The sequence below is a fragment of the Bos grunniens genome, chromosome 15, assembly GCF_055505025.1.
Source record: "Bos grunniens cultivar Pamir isolate PY7600 chromosome 15, Bosgru_T2T1.0, whole genome shotgun sequence".
In the NCBI taxonomy this organism is placed as follows: Eukaryota; Metazoa; Chordata; class Mammalia; order Artiodactyla; family Bovidae; genus Bos; species Bos grunniens.
This window is the reverse complement of record NC_141179.1, coordinates 31347540-31364888: the sequence shown is the minus strand read 5'-3', so window position 1 is coordinate 31364888 and position 17349 is coordinate 31347540. Positions and strand designations below refer to the sequence as shown.

Genomic DNA, 17349 nt, shown 5'->3' with positions numbered 1-17349 from the left:
TCCAAACACAGAGAGTCAGAATTTAGAAATGCTCGCAGCACCCGGAGCACATGATTAGTGAGCACTCTCTGTGGATGTGGTGTAGACCAGCTTGGGTCCTATTGAATGTGTACGGTGGGTATAAGCTGCATTACCAGTCATGGATGGTGGGACTGCAGACTGGTCTGTGACTGACCAGAAATAAAATGACTGGTCCTGCAACCCACATTATTTAAGAAACGGTGCCCTAAGGAATGACCACTGATGAAACCAGGATAACAAAAGACTACACACTGACGGCCCCCAACGTGGCCACCTCACTTTACTCCCTCTTAGATCGAAGAGAAAAGGAGGTCCAAGCGCTTCAGGGCTGCTTGGGCAGGGAGAGGGGTACATCCTTCAAGGGACCCCAGAAAGGAAGAGGGACAGGTCCCCGGCAGGACTGGCCCAGCCACCTATCATCTGAGCAGCATGGTTCTGCCCTGTAGGGTTGGATTTGGGACTAGACGGTGAGAAAGTGTCTGTGAGCTGTGCAGCACAGGTGTGAGCTGCTGGAGTAGCTGTTTTATTTGCTGAGGTTCTCGTGTGCTGGAGGCAGATACCTCCCGACACCACAGGCTGCTCTCCTGAGGTCTCCAGCACACATGGCCACAGTAGGAAGCCTGGATGGTGACTGAGTACCTCCTAATCTCCCGGCCACAGAAACTGGCAACACGGTGAAATGGAAGCCACTTGTGGAAGGCCAGAACAAGAGGCATGGGGCTTTTACTGCAGCAAGAGGGTCGTAGGCAAGAGATAAGGACTTTCAGACCCTGAGAATTGCATCCAGTAAGGATAGGTGGCCAAGAGAAATGGTGGGGTTAGCTTTTCTTAAGGATGGATGATAAATGGGAAAACAGCTCTAAGAACAACAGATTCTTTCATTTTCCAGGGACAGATTTGAAACATCTGCAAAGGAAGAGTGAGGCATGAATGAGATTCCCTCTCAGAATCCTGGCCTCCCCAGGAATTTGTCAGTTCCCCCTGGACATCTGCAGGGGCCGTGACTTCCTTTTTCTCCTCCAGAGAGGTAAGGGACAGAGTAGGTTCAGACTAAGGCACGGGACCAGAGTCCCTGGGCTTGAGTCGTAGAGCCCACCTGGCCCATTCCCTTCACTTTATTCCTGCAGCCAGCCCTCTCCTCCCCATATTGTGACAAGGAAACTCAGGCCTAGGGCACCAGCAGACTGGTCCCACACTGCTAAGTGACAGAGCTTTCTTTATCTTGTCTCCTGAATGTTTCCAATAATTATCAACCTAATGATGGATTATATTTGTATGGTGACAGACACTTTGCAAAGTGCTTTCACACCTACTCTGTCATTTAATCATAAAAGGCGTGCATGTGAGTGTGTATTTACCCCCATGCCTCATTAGGAAGAGCTATCAAGAGGAGACTCTTGCGCACCTTTCCCCAAGTCTCACCTCACCCCAGGTACTTCCTAGACCCCGGCTGTCCTCTGTGTCATTGAAAGAACAGTTTTATTGCATAAACATTTGGGTTAAAAACCATACACATCTCCAGAGTCTTCTGCCTGGAAGTGCATCTCTTGGTTGCAATAAGCTGTAGTTTCTTTATCCTCAGACTTTTTCTTGGGAACGCAGTAGGGTGGAGACAGTGAGATCCCAGGAATAAACAAATTGAGATGGGATTTCTCGTCCTGAATCAGTTCCTCATTCTTTCTTTGGGCTTTTTTGAGAATCACTAACCTCTCCAGGCTCTCCTATATAATTGTGTCCATTGCTTCTTAAAACCATGCAGAAAGCTGTCAGATTTAACATAACTCATGAGAACCAGCAGTGGCCACAGGACTAGAAAAGTTCCGTTTTCATTCCAATCCCAAAGAATGTTCAAACTATCGCACAATTGCACTCATCTCACACGCTAGCAAAGTAATGCTCAAAATTCTCCAAGCCAGGCTTCAACAGTACATGAACCAGGAAATTTCAGATGTTCAAGCTGGATTTAGAAAAGGCAGAGGAACCAGAGATCAAATTGCCAACATCTCTTGGATCATCGAAAAAGTAAGAGAGTTCCAGAAAAATATCTGCTTCTGCTTTGTTGACTATGTCAAAGCCTTTTACTGTGTGGATCACAACAAACTGTGGAAAATTCTTCAAGTGATGGGAATACCAGACCACCTGACCTGCCTCATGAGAAATCTGTATGCAGGTCAGGAAGCAACAGTTAGAACAGGACATGGAACAACAGACTGGTTCAAAATTGGGAAAGGAGTATGTTAGGGCTGTGTATTGTCACCCTGCTTATTTAACTTCTATGCAGAGTACATCATGTGAAATGCCGGGCTGGATGAAGCACAAGCTGGAATCAAGATTGCCAGGAGAAATATCAATAACCTCAGATATGCAGATGACACCACCCTTATGGCAGAAAGCTAAGAAGAACTAAAGAGCCTCTTGATGAAAGTGAAAGAGGAGAGTGAAAAAGTTGGCTTAAAACTCAACATTCAGAAAACTAAGATCATGGCATCTGGTCCCATCACTTCATGGCAAATAGATGGGGAAACAGTGGAAACAGTGACAGACTTTATTTTGGGGGGCTCCAAAATCACTGCAGATGGTGACTGCAGCCATGAAATTAAAAGACGCTTGCTCCTTCGAAGGAAAGCTATGATTAATCTAGACAGCATATTAAAAAGCAGAGACATTACTTTGCCGACAAATGTCCATCTAGTCAAAGCTATGGTTTTTCGAGTAGTTACATATGGATGTGAGAGCTGGACTATAAAGAAAGCTCAGCGCAAAAGAATTGATGCTTTTGAACTGTGGTGTTTGAGAAGACTCTTGAGAGTCTCTTAGACAGCAAGGACATCCAGCCAGTCTATCCTAAAGGAAATCAATCCTGAATATTCATTGGAAGGACTGATGCTGAAGCTGAAACGCCAATAATTTGGCTACCTGATGTGAAGAACTGACTCACTATAAAGACCCTGATGCTGGGAAAGATTGAAGGCGGGAGGAGAAGGGGTCGACAGAGGATGAGCTGGTTGGATGGCATCACTGACTCGATAGACATGAGTTTGAGTAAGCTCCGGGAGTTGGTGCTGGACAGGGAAGCCTGGCCTGCTGCAGTCCATGGGGTCTCAAAGAATTGGACACGACCAAGCGACTGAACTGAACTGAATGCGAACCTACTGTACAGCACAGGGAACTTTACTCAGTGCTCTGTGGTGACCTGAATGGGAGAGAAATCCAAAAAAGAGGGGATATATGTATGTGTATAGCTGACTCACTTTGCTGAACAGCAGAAATGAACACAACATTGTAAAGCAATGATACTCCGATACAAATTAATTATTAAAAAAAAAAAAAGTTCCCAGATTTAAGTGAGGAGAGATTTTCTGCAAAGGGACCCCACACAGCTAACTTGCCTGGCTGGTCCTTCTGGAGAATGCGACACAGTGAGCAGTTTCATCTCACAGATAAGTGACTGAAGCGGAGAAGGGCGAAAGGAAGCCATGACTGATGAAGTCCAGTCCCTGCCCTCTTTTCTTCCTGTCCCCCTTCTCCTCCCCATGGGCTGCCCTCACGGAGTCCTTCCTTTCCAGATCTCTGAGCAGGACAGAGTGCCAAGGCATCTGCTCCAGTGACATCTGGGTCTGCAGTCTCCTCACCCCACTGATGACAGCTGAGCCTGCAGACTGTGAGGAGCTGGGGCCGGTACGTTGGTAAGGCTGGATGAGAGAAGAGAGGAGACACTTCTCTCTGAGGCCAGATCCTCACCCTCCACACTTCACCAAAGGGAGTGAGTGGACCCCAGCTCTTTCTCTCTCTTTCCCAGCAAGCACCTTTTGGCAGCAGACAAGGCTTCCACCTCTTGGAAGAGACTGCCCCCCCAGCCCCCGGCAGGGGCTTGGCTCCCTTCTGGCCCCTTTGGCTGGAGCCACCCGCCATCGTTTTAGCATCTCTCTGATGCCGTCACTCTCTTGCGTCATCTGTCCCTTGTTCCCCGTGAAGGTCTCCGGTCTTCCCACCACCTTCTTTAGGTGAAAAGTCAGTAGAAAGAGAGCTGCAACTACTGAGCCCACGAGCCGCTACTACTGAAGTCCGCACGCCCTAGAGCCTGTGCTCTGCAGCAAGAGAAGCCACCACGATGAGAAGCCCACACATCACAACTAGAGGGTGGCCCTCGCTCTCCACAACCAGGGAAAAGCCTGTGCAGCAACGAAGACCCAGCACAGCCAAAAGTAAGTAAGTAAATAAAATTATTTTTTTTTAAAAAGTCACTAGAAAGACCCAGGTTTAATTATGTCAATTGCTAGATTCAGAATCTTGGGGAAATTTGCTAACCAGCCTCAATTTCCCCATCGGCAAAGTGGGATGGTGCCATCTAGCTGCACAGAACTGTTGTAAAGGCCAAATGTTTTGTTCAAAAGCGCTCCTGGCAGACACAGGTTGGCCCTGTTACCCACTCCGCCTTGAAGTCCCGGAGAAAAGCTCCTTGAAGACAGGGACTGTTTCTTTATCTTTCTGAACCCAGGTTCTGACACAAGGGGACCTGCCAGCGAGGTCAGAGGAGAGATGGGAGCCTGAACTCAGCAAGGCAGCTGGAGGAGTCAGAGGAGAGTGGGCCGAGAGGGGATGTAGGGGCTGAGGCAGGTGATGGGGTGCACAGGCAGCTCGGGCCTGAGGAGGCCCACACACAAACGCAGCACGTGGGTGTGCGAACCGATGAATGAGATTTTTGAAAAGCAGAGCTGCGTACACATCTTTAAAAATCCAGCCCTTAAAGATTATCCAGCCCCGAACCCTCCTTTGTTGCTGTTATTTAGTCGCTCAGTCATGTCCGACTCTTTGCAACCCTGTGGACTATGCCCTGCTAGGCTCCGCTGTCCATGGGATTTTTCCCAGGCAAGAATACTGCAGTGGGGTGTCTTTTCCTACTCCAGGGGGTCTTCCCATCCCAGGGATCCACAACCCTCCTCACCTGTCTGATTCTTTACACCGAGAAGCCCCCAAATCCTCCTTAATGGGGAGGAAAATCAACATCCAGGTAGGGAACACTTGCCCAGTAATCTGCAGGGAGTTAATAGCCTGAGTCAGGCAGGCCCGACTTGATTCCTGGTTAGAAACTGTGCGATCCTGGGCTAGTTAGTTTCTCATTCTGAGTCACGATTTCCTCACTGATAAAAACGTGGATTGTAAGAATGAGATGAGGTGATGTAGTTACAGCTGGCTCCATGGGCCTGGGCACGGGAAGGAAGCTCCGTGGATGTGACTGGCCTTTATCTTCCTCTTCCCAAGACCACCCCATCTGTCCTCTCCTGTGTTGGAAGCTACATCATGATCAGTGTGGTCAAAAGTCAGAGGGTCAGCTGCGTGGGTGCTTGGGGTTGGTCAGTACAGAGCCAGGGGCTTTTGAAGTGTGGGTAATCTTATTTTCTTATCAACCACTCAAGTGAGAACAGAAAAAAAAAATGTATATGATGTCAGCTTAAGAACGAAGGAAAAGTAAAAACAGGGATTCAAAGGAGGGATTCAGAAAAGTTTAGAAGTCTAGAACCAGCTTTGGAGAAGGCAACAGCAGCCCACTCCAGTATTTCTTGCCTGGGAAGATCCCATGAACAGAAGGAGACTAGTGGGCTATAGTTCACAGGGTCACAAAGAGTCAAGACACGACAGAGGGACAAAACAGCTACCATAGAAACAGCTCAGTTCCGGTCTTCTGGGCAGTGTGGAAACAGCGCTGGACAGGGATCGGGAGCTTTCTCTGGTCCTTCATGCTGTCACAAAGACACTCTGCATTTACCTGTCTGCCCAGACGGCAGGGAAGAGAAGGATGAGCAGCCTTGCCAGATCTCTACCAGCCGGGGAGGTCTGTGTCTGGACCCGAGAACGCTCTCCTATGTCGGTCTGGCCAGGGTGAAAGGGAAATTCACTTCCCTTTCTCAGCTCCCACCATGTGCCCCTTGGGGATTTCACACAACACCAAGGGTGTTCTCTGGGAGCTGGGGCTTTCTAGGTCACCCTTGTTTATAGTTCCTTTAAAACCCAGAGACAAACTACCCCTTAATTCATGCACTGCCTGGAAGGGTAATCCGCCTTTCAAAAATCCAAAGGAAGCCATTAAACCAGGTTGGTAACCACTGTGACTCACCATGAGCTTTCCTTCATAAAAAATGAGTCAGAACGACTTTCCAGGAAGTTTGGTTACTTTAATTAGCTACCTCTTTTTTTCTTGCCCTTAAAGACATGCAGTAATTTGACAATCACTCAAGTATGGATGCTACCAGCTACCAAGCTGAGCCCCTAAAAGTGAAGGGTCTGGGGTTAGAGGTGTTCCAGACAACATGGACTAACGGGTCTCCTTGGAGTGTAGGACCCATACAGAATTCTTCCCTGAGTGGTGGAAGAAAGGAGCAAAATCAATATCTAGGGTTGACCCTCGAGGCCTGAGTGAAGGGGTGAGGGCACTCGAGCTACCTGCAGCCCCAAAACACTTAGCAGAAAGGTTCGTTATATACGTTGCATCTTTTTTTTTTTTTTGGTCAGGCTCATGGCGTGTGGGATCTTAGTTCCCCCACCAAAGATTGAACCCATGCCTCTTGCAGTGAAAACTCAGAGCCCCAACTGCTAACTACCAGGGAAGACCCCAGAATCACAAGACCTTGATGATACCATTCGAGGAAATGATGGCCACAGCTGTCATAACTGTGCTAATGGCTTTAAACATCCCAGCTCTCAACCTACTCTCTAAGGATGGACATTAATTGTCCCCTTTAAAAGAGATGAACTGGGACTTCCCTGGTGGTCCAGTGGTTATAACTCCATGTTCCCAACCCAGGGGGCCTGAGTTCAGTCCCTGGGAACTAGATCCCACATGCTACAACTAATCAATAATCAACTAATCAACTAAGTGCAGCCAAATCAATGGACAAAAATAAATTTAATAAAAAAGAGAAAAAGATGAAATTAAATTAACTTATCAGATCACACAACCAGTAAGCAGGAAAGCTGTTTTCTTTACCCTACATCTGTTTGATTCTAAATCCATACTCATCGAAGGTCATGTGTTCCTGCCTCTTGGGGAAGCAAAGTGGTCTAAGGTCACATTTTGAACTGACAGTCACTGGGATGACAGTTGTATTTGAAAGATCCAGTTTATGTTCAGATTCTTGGACCTACAACCTAGTCTGTGCGAGCTCCTACACTCCCAGACAGGAGGCCAGAACCATGGAGATGGCCTATAGAAAATAAACCTTCCTAACCCCACTCAGTCATGTCTGACTCTTTGGGACACTATGGGCTGTAGCCTGCCAGGCTCTTCTGTCCACGGAATTATCCTGGCAAGAATACCGGAGTGGGTTGCCATTCCCTTCTCCAGGGGATCTTCCTGACCAGGAATCGAACCTGCGTCTCCTGTAGCTCCTGCATTGGCAGGCGGATTCTTTACTTCCCTGGTAGCTCAGCAGTAAAGAATTTGCCTTGGGTTCGATCTCTGGGTTGGGAAGATCCCCTGGAAAAGGAAATGGCAACCCACTCCAGTATTCTTGCCTGGGAAATCACGTGGACAGAGAAGCCTGGAGGGCTACAGTCCACTGGGTTGCGAAGAGTCAGACACAACTGAACAACTAAACAACCAATCCCTACTCAGGATCTGAACTCCCTCCACCTCCTGGCTCACTTTTCAGGGTTTTGTTATAGGTCCTTCTCACTCCCGACACAGGCACCTTGACTTGGTCCCATAACTAATAACAGGGCCCCAGAGCTAGCCTGCTAAGTGCATTCTTCCATCCATATGGACATTCTCTTAACTGTGTCCTCACATACCTGGGACAATATACTCGGCCCAGATGAGCAGAGTTGGCTCCAGCCAGCCTGCTACAGGGGGAGGGTGGCCCAGCTTCCCTGAAACAAGGCTTCTGGACTCTCCTTTTTCTAGGGAAGTGTTCAGAACAGAGACAGGCCTGATACTCTTCAGGAGAACTCATTTGAAAGCCTTGCTTGAGTTCTGGAGATAAAAGGCAATTTTCTTCACAACTGGGAAGAAAAGATGCCCCATTCCATAGACCCTATAGTAACACATTCTCAGCTAATAAATCAATTGGCAAATGGTTGCAATTGGCCCACCCTCTCCTAACTTAACTGTCCCCAGACACAAAGCAAAATAGAAAACCTGTGCCACCACCTGTGCAGACAGACAGTATCAATACTAAACTGGGGAGCGGGGCGGGCAGGAAAGTTTATGGGAAATATATCCTACAGATGCCTCCACAAGACTCTCAGTTTTCTTGTCCCTGATCCGGAGCCTTTTAGCTTTAAGAATGGAACTAGACTGGGACTTCCCTGGTGGTCTAGTAGTTAGGAATCTGCCTTCTAATGCAGGGGACATGGGTTCCATCTCTGGTCTGGGAGCTAAGATCTCATACGCCACAAGGCCACTAAGCCAGCCCGCCTAGCCTACAGAACCCGTGGGATCCATGTACCACAACTAAGATCCAGTGCAGCCAAATAAATAAATACTAAAAAAATAAAAAAAGAATGGAATGAGACTGCACCTGAAGACTTGGGAAAAGATTTTAGCTCTGGGGGACATCGATTCTCTCCCACTTCTAATTTTTACGCCTCTAATGATCTAGATGAAAGACTAATTGAGGTCTTGTTGGGATGCTATTAAAGTTATTTGGTGGTGTTACAATTTATACTCATCTTTCTTTAAGTTCTTTTTAATTATACGGAGCTTTCAAAGTAAGGATGACAGAGTTAAAAGCAGGGAGCTATGAAACTTTCTTCTCAATTCTTTTCTGTTCTCTTTCTCTTATTCACAAAGCAAAATCATCTCCAGGCACTAAGCCTTCCTTTCTGGGTCTATTTACCACCCACATGCATGTAATTTGGAAGACGAACACTTGTACATGGGCCTCTTTGGTTAGATCCTTGAGTAGGATTATTGAGAAATCTGGGGTTAAAAGGCCTTAGTTCCCATTTACCAAAGACAGGTTCTGCCTTCCGTCAGCCAGTAGCAGCTGGGAACACAGCCTGCTGTTTCTAGGGGTCTTGGAATGGCAAATGAAGAAGTGAATCTCAGAACTTTCCTGGGAGTCCAGTGGTTTGATGCCAAGCTTCCACAGCAGAGAGTGGGTTTGATCCCTGGTACGGGGACTAATGATCCCATATGCTACACGGTGCAGGCACAAAAAAAAGGCGGGGGGAGAAGAAGTGAATCTCCTCCCTAACTTGTTTGTTTCTAAGGATCTAAGGCCTCATTCCAGAGACTTTGTTCTACTGTAGACCAATGTCTACTGTTCAGAGGGTCATACCCACATCTCTAGGGAACCTCTTCGCTTCCTGACTCAGCCTTTGGGTCTGATTGGCTGAAAGACCAAGCCAGAAAGGATACAAGAAATGAATAAGAGATTCATTATTCGATGAATTCCAATAACCCTCTCCCACCCTTGCTTTTCTGTCTCTGTCCCCAGAAGAGAAGACCCTTACCTGTCTCCACCTGGCTGAGAGCACTTCGAGCATCTGTAGAATCTGCTACGTCCCCACTCATCTTTATATCTGCAGGGAAAACACAACCGATTTTAATAACAGGTCACAATTTTTCTCGCTCTGACATATGTGGCTGTAACTAAACAGTGAAGATGAATGTGTAATTACAACAACCATCAGACTTTCAAATTCCTGATTCCTGAACGTACAACTATTAGAATATTCATAAGCTTGGGGACACATATACTCTTCTCTCAGGCTAGCCTCCTTTCCCCCCTCTTCCGGCTACTGTAGGGTCTCTCCCACTTTGTATCATTCGTTGCCACTACTTTCCATCGCCTGGCTCAGCTGGTAAAAATTTAAACAAGGGGAAGGGTACAACAGAGGGTGGGTGGAGCATGGGGGAGAATGTCTCCCATTCTTCATCCTCACTTCATTTGGCATCTGGAGAATGTAAGTAATTTTTAAAGCAGCATAAGAAATCCATCTCGCATCCTGCCCCCAACCCCCACTATAATAAATCTAACCTGGGAGGTAAGAGTACGCTTGAACCAAGGCCTGCCCTTCTGCCTCTGTTCTCTGTTTGATTCTCAGAGGCCAGCCCACTGTCTAGGGATCAAACCCTAGTATCTGTGTGGCCCTCTCTGGGAATCCTTACCTTCTCTCCTACTCATTCAGCATTTTCAGTTCTTAGTAAGAGAGGGGTGGTGACTGGGTCAGTGCCCCACAGCGAGAGAAGACCTACACAAGCCCCCTGTCTCAGTCCCCAAGTGCTTCTGGTCTCGCCTGTCTGCCCTGCTTCATTTCAATAAATTAAACATTTACCCACAACAGACAGCTGCCACTACCTAAGAGGCCCCTAAGTCCCCTCCAGGGTGCACAGAGAGAAGGAAAGATGTAACTTTGAACTAACTCTCGTTCTCTAGACTCCTCTCCTTATTAAACCACTCAAATACTGAAGCCCTTAAAGACAGAAGAATATTTTATTCAAATTGGGTTGACTCCCCACCCACCCACCCACCCACCTTACCCCCACCCTCTTCTCTGGGGCAGCATTTTAACTCTTTCAAATCTGATAAAGTCTGGGTGAGCCAATTTGCATACCCAGCTCCCCAGCCAATGTCGGGTAAGCAGGCCGTCTTCATTTGCATCAGGTAATCAAGCAGTTGGCAGTCTGGATGCCTGAGGTCTGGAGAGGATCAGGATGAGGGAGAAGGGTGGACCTCCCCCAGGGGGAAAAGCCGGAAGAAACTCATTTATTTATTTAGTTTAGGGCAATGACGTGTGTGGCTCTGGCAGAGATTTAAATTGTGGTCCCAGGGGTAGCAGTGACTGCAATGTAGAAGGGGTGACTGTCACGCCAAGCAAGACAGAGATGGGGAGTCCCAAGGCTTTCCAGACCTTGGAACACCCCAGCAGCAGGGGTGGGGGTAAGCAACCTTAGGAGCTGCTGTAGTTTGAGGAGTATTTTTGAGATCAGCCTAAGTGACCACTCCCAGATGAATAAGTGGAGCTCCGTACAGCCTGCCTCAGACGTCCATGCTGTCCTGTGTGGTTACAGACCTCTAGGGGAAACCCTGCAACCACACTGGCCACCCTTCTCAGCGCATGACACTTGAGAAAGCATTTCGCGAGCTTAACCAAAGTTCTTCCTGCTGCAGTTTGAAACTTTCTGTATAGTCTGCCATGCATCAGCATAACTAGGGTGGGCCACCTGGACACACCTGCAAAGGACTTCTGCTAGTCCTCATTTTCTGCTCCAGTGGGAAACAGGCTTTGCTTTGTCCCACCAATGAAGTCCCACCCTTGAGCTGGGCATTGCCTACCACAGACAGGCTCAGTCACACTCCCCCATAGGGATTCTCAACAGTGCTGAGAACAAACCAGAGACTGACGAGGAAGCGGGTGGGAGGGGGGTGAGTTCTCACCCTCATTGGGCTTTTAAACCTGCTTCAGCAGTCCTGGGAATTCAGAGCACAGATTTTGACAGCAGACAGACAGCCCTGGATTTAATCCCAGTGCCATCCTAACTAGCAGGGGGAACCCTGGCCACACATGTGAACCTGTTTTCTGAGCTAAAAAAGAAAAGAAAAGAATGATACTCCCCAGAATTATTGTGATGAGCAAGTAAGATTTTGAATGAAAACAGCCTGGCACAGCACTTGGCACACAGAAAGCTGTGATAAATGAGTGAACTAACTGGATACTTAAGCTTCAATGGGGGTCCCCTTCTCCCATTACAATAAACAGCTTTGGTTTTCTGTCTCAGCATTATCGTAATTTGTCCTTTACCTGGGAAGGCATCTGCATTCTCCAAATTCTGACTTCATTAGAAAAACGCTCATGGGCACAGGAAGAGTTTAAGTAGTAGTAAGGCTGGGATGATAACCAAGTATTCTGAATCAACTTATTCCAAACTTCTGACATTTAAGAAGGGTAACTTTTTAGCTCAACCGTAATTTTATGCCTATAACGCAGACTCTCCTCCAAAACCCATTCCCTGCACCATCTTTAAATCTATCCAAAAGCCATCTCTCTGAACTTTTAAATTAGCATAAAAGGAAGTCCTAATCATATCGAAAAAAAACTTTTGAAGGAGTCAAAGGCTCCACACTCTACCAGGACATCTACTTGTTCAACGTATCCATCATGGGAGCGACATTGTGATACTTCGGGATCGGACAGAGATGTGGGTCTGCATGGAGGGGCAGGCTGAGATGATCTGTAAAAGCTCTTGAGTGCCATAGGATGCTAAGATACTGAGAGCCTGTTCCTGTTGGGTAGGAGGTTGAGGCTGATGGGCGGAATGAGCTCTTGGGTCTCAGCCTAAAAATGGGCCAACACCGAAACTCCCTGAGACGCCGTAACCCTTTGCCTGTCGGACAACACTTGCCGGAGGTGAGTGGGGGAGGTGTGGGGTGGGGCCGGGCTTCTGTGCTGTTCTTATCTCAGTTGGCACTGAGTAGGCTCCTTGCCATCACTCCCTTCCCTGGGGAGGCTCAGCTGCTCTGTGTAAGAACCCAGATACCAGACAGCCCCTCATCTGCCTCACTGGCGCCGTCATTCTCTGAAGCTGGGGCAAGGTGTTGGCTGCCGGCCTTGCCCTCCTGATGCCCTGGCATGACCCAGCAGCAGCCCCTCCTGACACATTGGTGAACCAGGATGTGTGTGTGAACCTGTAGGAGCAGAGTCTGAGGGGCAGCACTTCCCTAGGCTGCAGGCTCAGTGCCCACAGTGTCCTGGACATCCCGGGCCCAGGCGATGCTGGGAAAGCAAAAGGTCCACTCCCCTCTCTCCTACGGTTCATTTTCAACTCTTCAGAAGGGACTGGAGCTCCTCCTGACTTCTCCCTCCCACACCCACTGCTGGGGGCACTTCTCCCAGAGGCAATTCAAGGGGCCCACCGTCCTACTTCTAAGCTAGCCATGTTTCCAACTCTGCTGTGGAGGAGTCAACCCTCACCTCTACTTCAGGAGAAATGCACATCCTCTCATGAGACCTTGGAAGGACCCTGGGGTCCCGAGCCGTAACTGGTATCAGTCTGTGAGACTTGAATCTTCTTTCCCAACCCTGATGGGGAACAGCTCACAGTGAGAAAAGGGGCAAAACAAGAGGTGCCCTGGGACTAACTGAGTGTCCCCCTTAGGCTGAATTCCACTGTCTCTTCTGTCTCTTCTGCCTGAGGTTTTTGATTCCTTTTTTTTTTTTTCTGGCTACACTGGTCTTTGTTGCTGCGCATCAAATTTCTCTACTTTCGGAAAGTGGGTACTGCTCTCTAGTTGCCGGCTATGCAGGCTTCTCGTTGTGGTGGCTTCTCTTGTTGAGGAGCACAGGCTCTAAGGCGAGTGGACTTCAGTGGGTGGGGTACACGAGTTTAGTTACCGGATCTTCGTGGACCAGGTATCAAATCCCTGTCCCCTGCACTGGCAGGCAGGTTCTTAGCTGCACCCCCAGGGAAGCCTTCTGTCTGACTCTTGTCTACCCCTCCACCTGTTTGGGGCCTGGGAGGGAGGAGCCCCTCTTTGGCTGGGGTGCCCCCCTGTCTGGTGACCTCATTCATGCTCGAGTGTTTGAGTCGAAGGAGAGGCGCTCTACAAAACACAAAGTGCTGAGGCCCCAGGCAGACCTGGATCACAGCTGGCACCCAGGTTATCTGAGTGAAAAGATGGGCTGGCACAGGGGCTGACATGCCAACGGAGCTGCTAGGTGGGGAGCTTCAGGGTAGCCCACACCCCACCCCAAACTCTTGTAGTAAATCAATGGAGGAGGAATCCACAAGGGCTCAGACTGGGGATTCGAAGGGCAAGTGCTGTTTATAAAGTACCCACAGGACACAGGACCACTGGGAGGGGAAAAATAGGGTTCAAAAGAGACCAGATTTCAGGATTTTCCTGGTGGTCCAGTGGTTAAGAATCCGTCTTGCCAGCCTGGATGGGAGGGGAGCAATGGATACATGTGTATGCATGCTGAACCTCTGCTGTCCACCTGAAACTATCACATTTTTAATTGTCTATACTCCTAGATATATATATAGGAGTATAGACAATTAAAAATGTTGTGATAGTTTTAGGTGGAACTATATATATATATAATATATTTATATTAAACATTATATTATATATTTATATATATAATTTATTATATATTTATTCATTACATATAAATTTATTGTGTGTGTGTATGCATGTGTGTGTGTATGTATATATATATATGTATATATATATATATATATATATATATATATAAATAAAAGAATCCACCTTGCAATGCAGGGAGCACGAGTTCGATCCCTGGCCAGGGAACTAAGATCCCACATGCGGTGGAGCAACTAAGCCTGCACACGACTAGAGAGTCCATGTTCTGCAATGAAAGGCCCTGAGTGCCACAACTAAGACCCAATGCAGCCAAATAAATATATAAATAATTTTAAAAAAGAGAGAGAGAGACCAAGTCTCCGCAAAGAGGATCCTGAACTGAGAGACCCGAGAGAGGGTCCCACAAGGAGACACTCCATAGACGGACCCTCCCTCAGAGACCCCACAGCAGGGCCCTCATTGAAGGACCCTAAAAAGATGACCTTGGAGGAAGAAGCCCACTGAGAAGACCCAGCAAAGGGAACCCTCAAATGGAGACCCACTCAGAGAGGCTTCACAGAAAGTCCCAAACTGAGCGATCCCTTTGAGGTGCTGTCGAAGGGGAACCGGACACCACAGAGGGGCCAAGAAACCTCACAGGGAGGCTGGACAGCCCCAAGGGGAGACAGGCTGAAGAAGTGGGCTGGGGAGTGGCAGCAAGCAGCTGTAGAGAGATGACTCAGGTTGCCCACACCGAGTAGACGCAGACCCCACCTGAGGAGGCAGTGCCCCTCAGGTTTAGCTTAATCACCCTTCGGTGTCTGCCTGCAGAGGACAGGGCTGGGGGAGGTGCCGGGCTTCTGATAAGCATCAGCCTGGAGCTTTCTCCCAGGCCAGGCAAGGAGGGCTCGGCCTCCTCACCTCAGCCTCACCCTCTAGGGCTCTCGGCAAGATCCTCTTCACCCTCAGACGGCCTCCCTGCTGGGTTGCAGGGTCCCCCCTTCTCCCACTTCCCCCAGAGAAGGAGCCTCTAGAAGACAACGAGGTGGAAAACCCCCAGGAAGTCTCTGATCTTCCTGAGGTCTTGCTCCCCATGTGTGCTGAGGCCTTCTTGGTGGGAAGTGGAGGAACGAGAGCCCAGGATAGGCTCCTGGCCACGTCCAGCTCCGTACTGGTGCTTCAGGATCTGGAAATGGACTTTCCCCAAACATTGGATGATACCCAGTTGGATGGCTCCTTCCGCCTCACTGAGCCCTTCCTGGCACGTCCTGGTGCCCAGGGATCCACTCAGAGTTAACACCTCCCTGTCAGCTGGCTTTCTCTCAGCCACATCAGGACTACGTCTGGGGAAACTGGGGTCCCTGGGTCTCCCCTGTGCATCCACTGCTGCTTGATTTCAGGACTGGCCGCTCCAGGAAAAGGCCAGACTCTAGCCTGCCGTGCTCCTTGGGTTGGGTCTTGAAAATTGCTTCCTCCAGAAAGAAGAGCAGGTAACAAAATTCCACCAACAGCCCTGAAGTCCTTAATAAAGGCCATGCATTGGGTGCTGCCCCCTTTAAGAGGCAAGTCGCTGGTTTGAAATGGCCAAACCAGGCTCAGCTTTCTTCACCTGGAGTCCTTCTCTGCTCAGGCCCTCAGACCTCCAGAAGCCCCACTCCAACACCAAGTCCAGCCTCTGGTATTAGGAGCCCCTGTCCTCCCCCGGATGGGGAAGGAGGGATCAGCAGGGTGAATGGAGAGGGCCCTGGTTCACTCCGTGCTCACAGACCTTTCATGCAGGGGAAACTGACTCCCAGAAGAGTATTTCTATGGCCTAGGTTCCCACCCCTGGGGAGAGGAGAGCTTGGAATCTAAATCTATGGGACATGGAACAAAGAACACAGGAACTGGGTACCCCTGGGTCTCCGCTGCCATGCACCCACTGCTGATGTATCTCTCACGTCCCCTCTCAGACAGAGAGATGGAAGGACTTCCCACAGGCCCCTGAGCAGGCTACTTCTCCGGTGGGGTCCCACAGAGCTCCGGCCCAGCCCCTGCACATGGACTCCCCAACCCCGCCGTGCACCAGCCTGTAACACCACCTAGATCCACAGAGCTGGGGAGCAGGCACACCTTCATGGGGTCTGCTCCACCTCCTCTCCCAACATACCTGAGGACAGGTAGACTCCCCTCTGATATTCACCAGACGTACTTCCGTAAGCCCTAATCAATATAGGTGCGTTGTACCAGCTGCCCGGGTTGTGCCTGTGTAAATGCCCAGCTCTGTTCGCTTCTCCTAGGCACCCCTAGACGGCACAAATGTCCATTTGGCCTCTACTTCATATAAATGCCGGGGACACCAAACACCAACATGTGGATACAAGTACTTCCCTCACTTTTGCACTCCCAGGTCCACACCCGTGGTTAAGCCAGTGAGCCACCCTTCTGCAGTAAGTGAACAGTAAGGCAACTTCCCCGAGCCTAGGACAGCCCAGCACGCTCAGGTCCCACATAGCTGTGGCTCTTGGGGTGCTGCGAGCCTTCAGAAGCCCTGACACCCCTAGGCTGTAGCTTCTACCCGCATTCTTCCCCCCAATCCCCCAGACGTTCCAGGCGCCCGCCCGCCCCGGGTGACCCGCTGTCCACACCGCCCTCACCTGGCCGCAGGGGAACAACACCCCTGAGAGCGGGGCCCCTGTCCTTCGTCCCCTCCCGCACGCAGGGACACCTGTCAGAGCTCGCGCCCTCCGCCCCTCACCTGGGTGCATGGGTTCCAGATTCACCATCCTGCCCCAGGCGGGGCCAAAGCCAGCTTCCCCCCAGGCCCCTCGCGTCTGCCCCAGCCGGGCCCCAGGGGAAGCCAGGGTCTCCTGCCTTCTGTCCCCGGCCGCCACCGCCGCGGGAGCCGCCGCCGGAGCCGTCGCCGCCGCCGTCGCGCGCTCCGCTGCTCGCTCGCGGCCGCCCGGGCAGCACTCGGCGCGGCGGGATTGCCACACTCCCCAGGTGAGCACGCCGCGCGGCGGGCGGGGGCCGCGGGCCACGCCCCCTGGCAGGGCCCCCGCGCCTGGCCCCAGGCCCAGGCAAAGCAGCGATTTGCATTTGGGGAGCCGGGGGCTGGCGGAGGGGGCAGTCCGTGCTGCCGGGGCGGGTCCCGACCCTGCGGAACACCTGTCCGCCCCAGACCGGCCGGCGGCCTCTTCCCACCGCACCCAGGCTCCTGGTCTGGCTCGTCCTATTGAGGAACCCCTGGAGGATTAACCAGCGGGGGCCTGAGCTTTCCTCTGGACAGATGCCCCAGCTCTTGGAGGAGTTCTGGTGTGTC

At 50.1% G+C, this 17349-nt stretch overlaps 1 protein-coding gene across 3 annotated transcripts in view; it reads right to left on the bottom strand.

Moving 5' to 3' along the window:
* The window catches only part of POU2F3 (POU class 2 homeobox 3), an 87658-nt gene extending 70639 nt beyond the window's left edge, over positions 1-17019 (bottom strand). The window contains exons 1-2 of one of the 3 annotated variants that reach the window (XM_086338309.1): positions 16786-17019; positions 9475-9543 (exon numbers count right to left, since the gene is read on the bottom strand). In XM_086338309.1, the coding sequence (XP_086194435.1) occupies positions 9475-9543; positions 16786-16813 (97 nt within the window). In that variant the 5' untranslated portion in view covers positions 16814-17019. The remainder of the gene's footprint in view (positions 1-9474; positions 9544-16785) is intronic. The other 2 variants (XM_086338311.1, XM_086338310.1) reach the window with 2 other exon arrangements.
* Between the last annotated feature and the right edge of the window lie 330 nt (positions 17020-17349).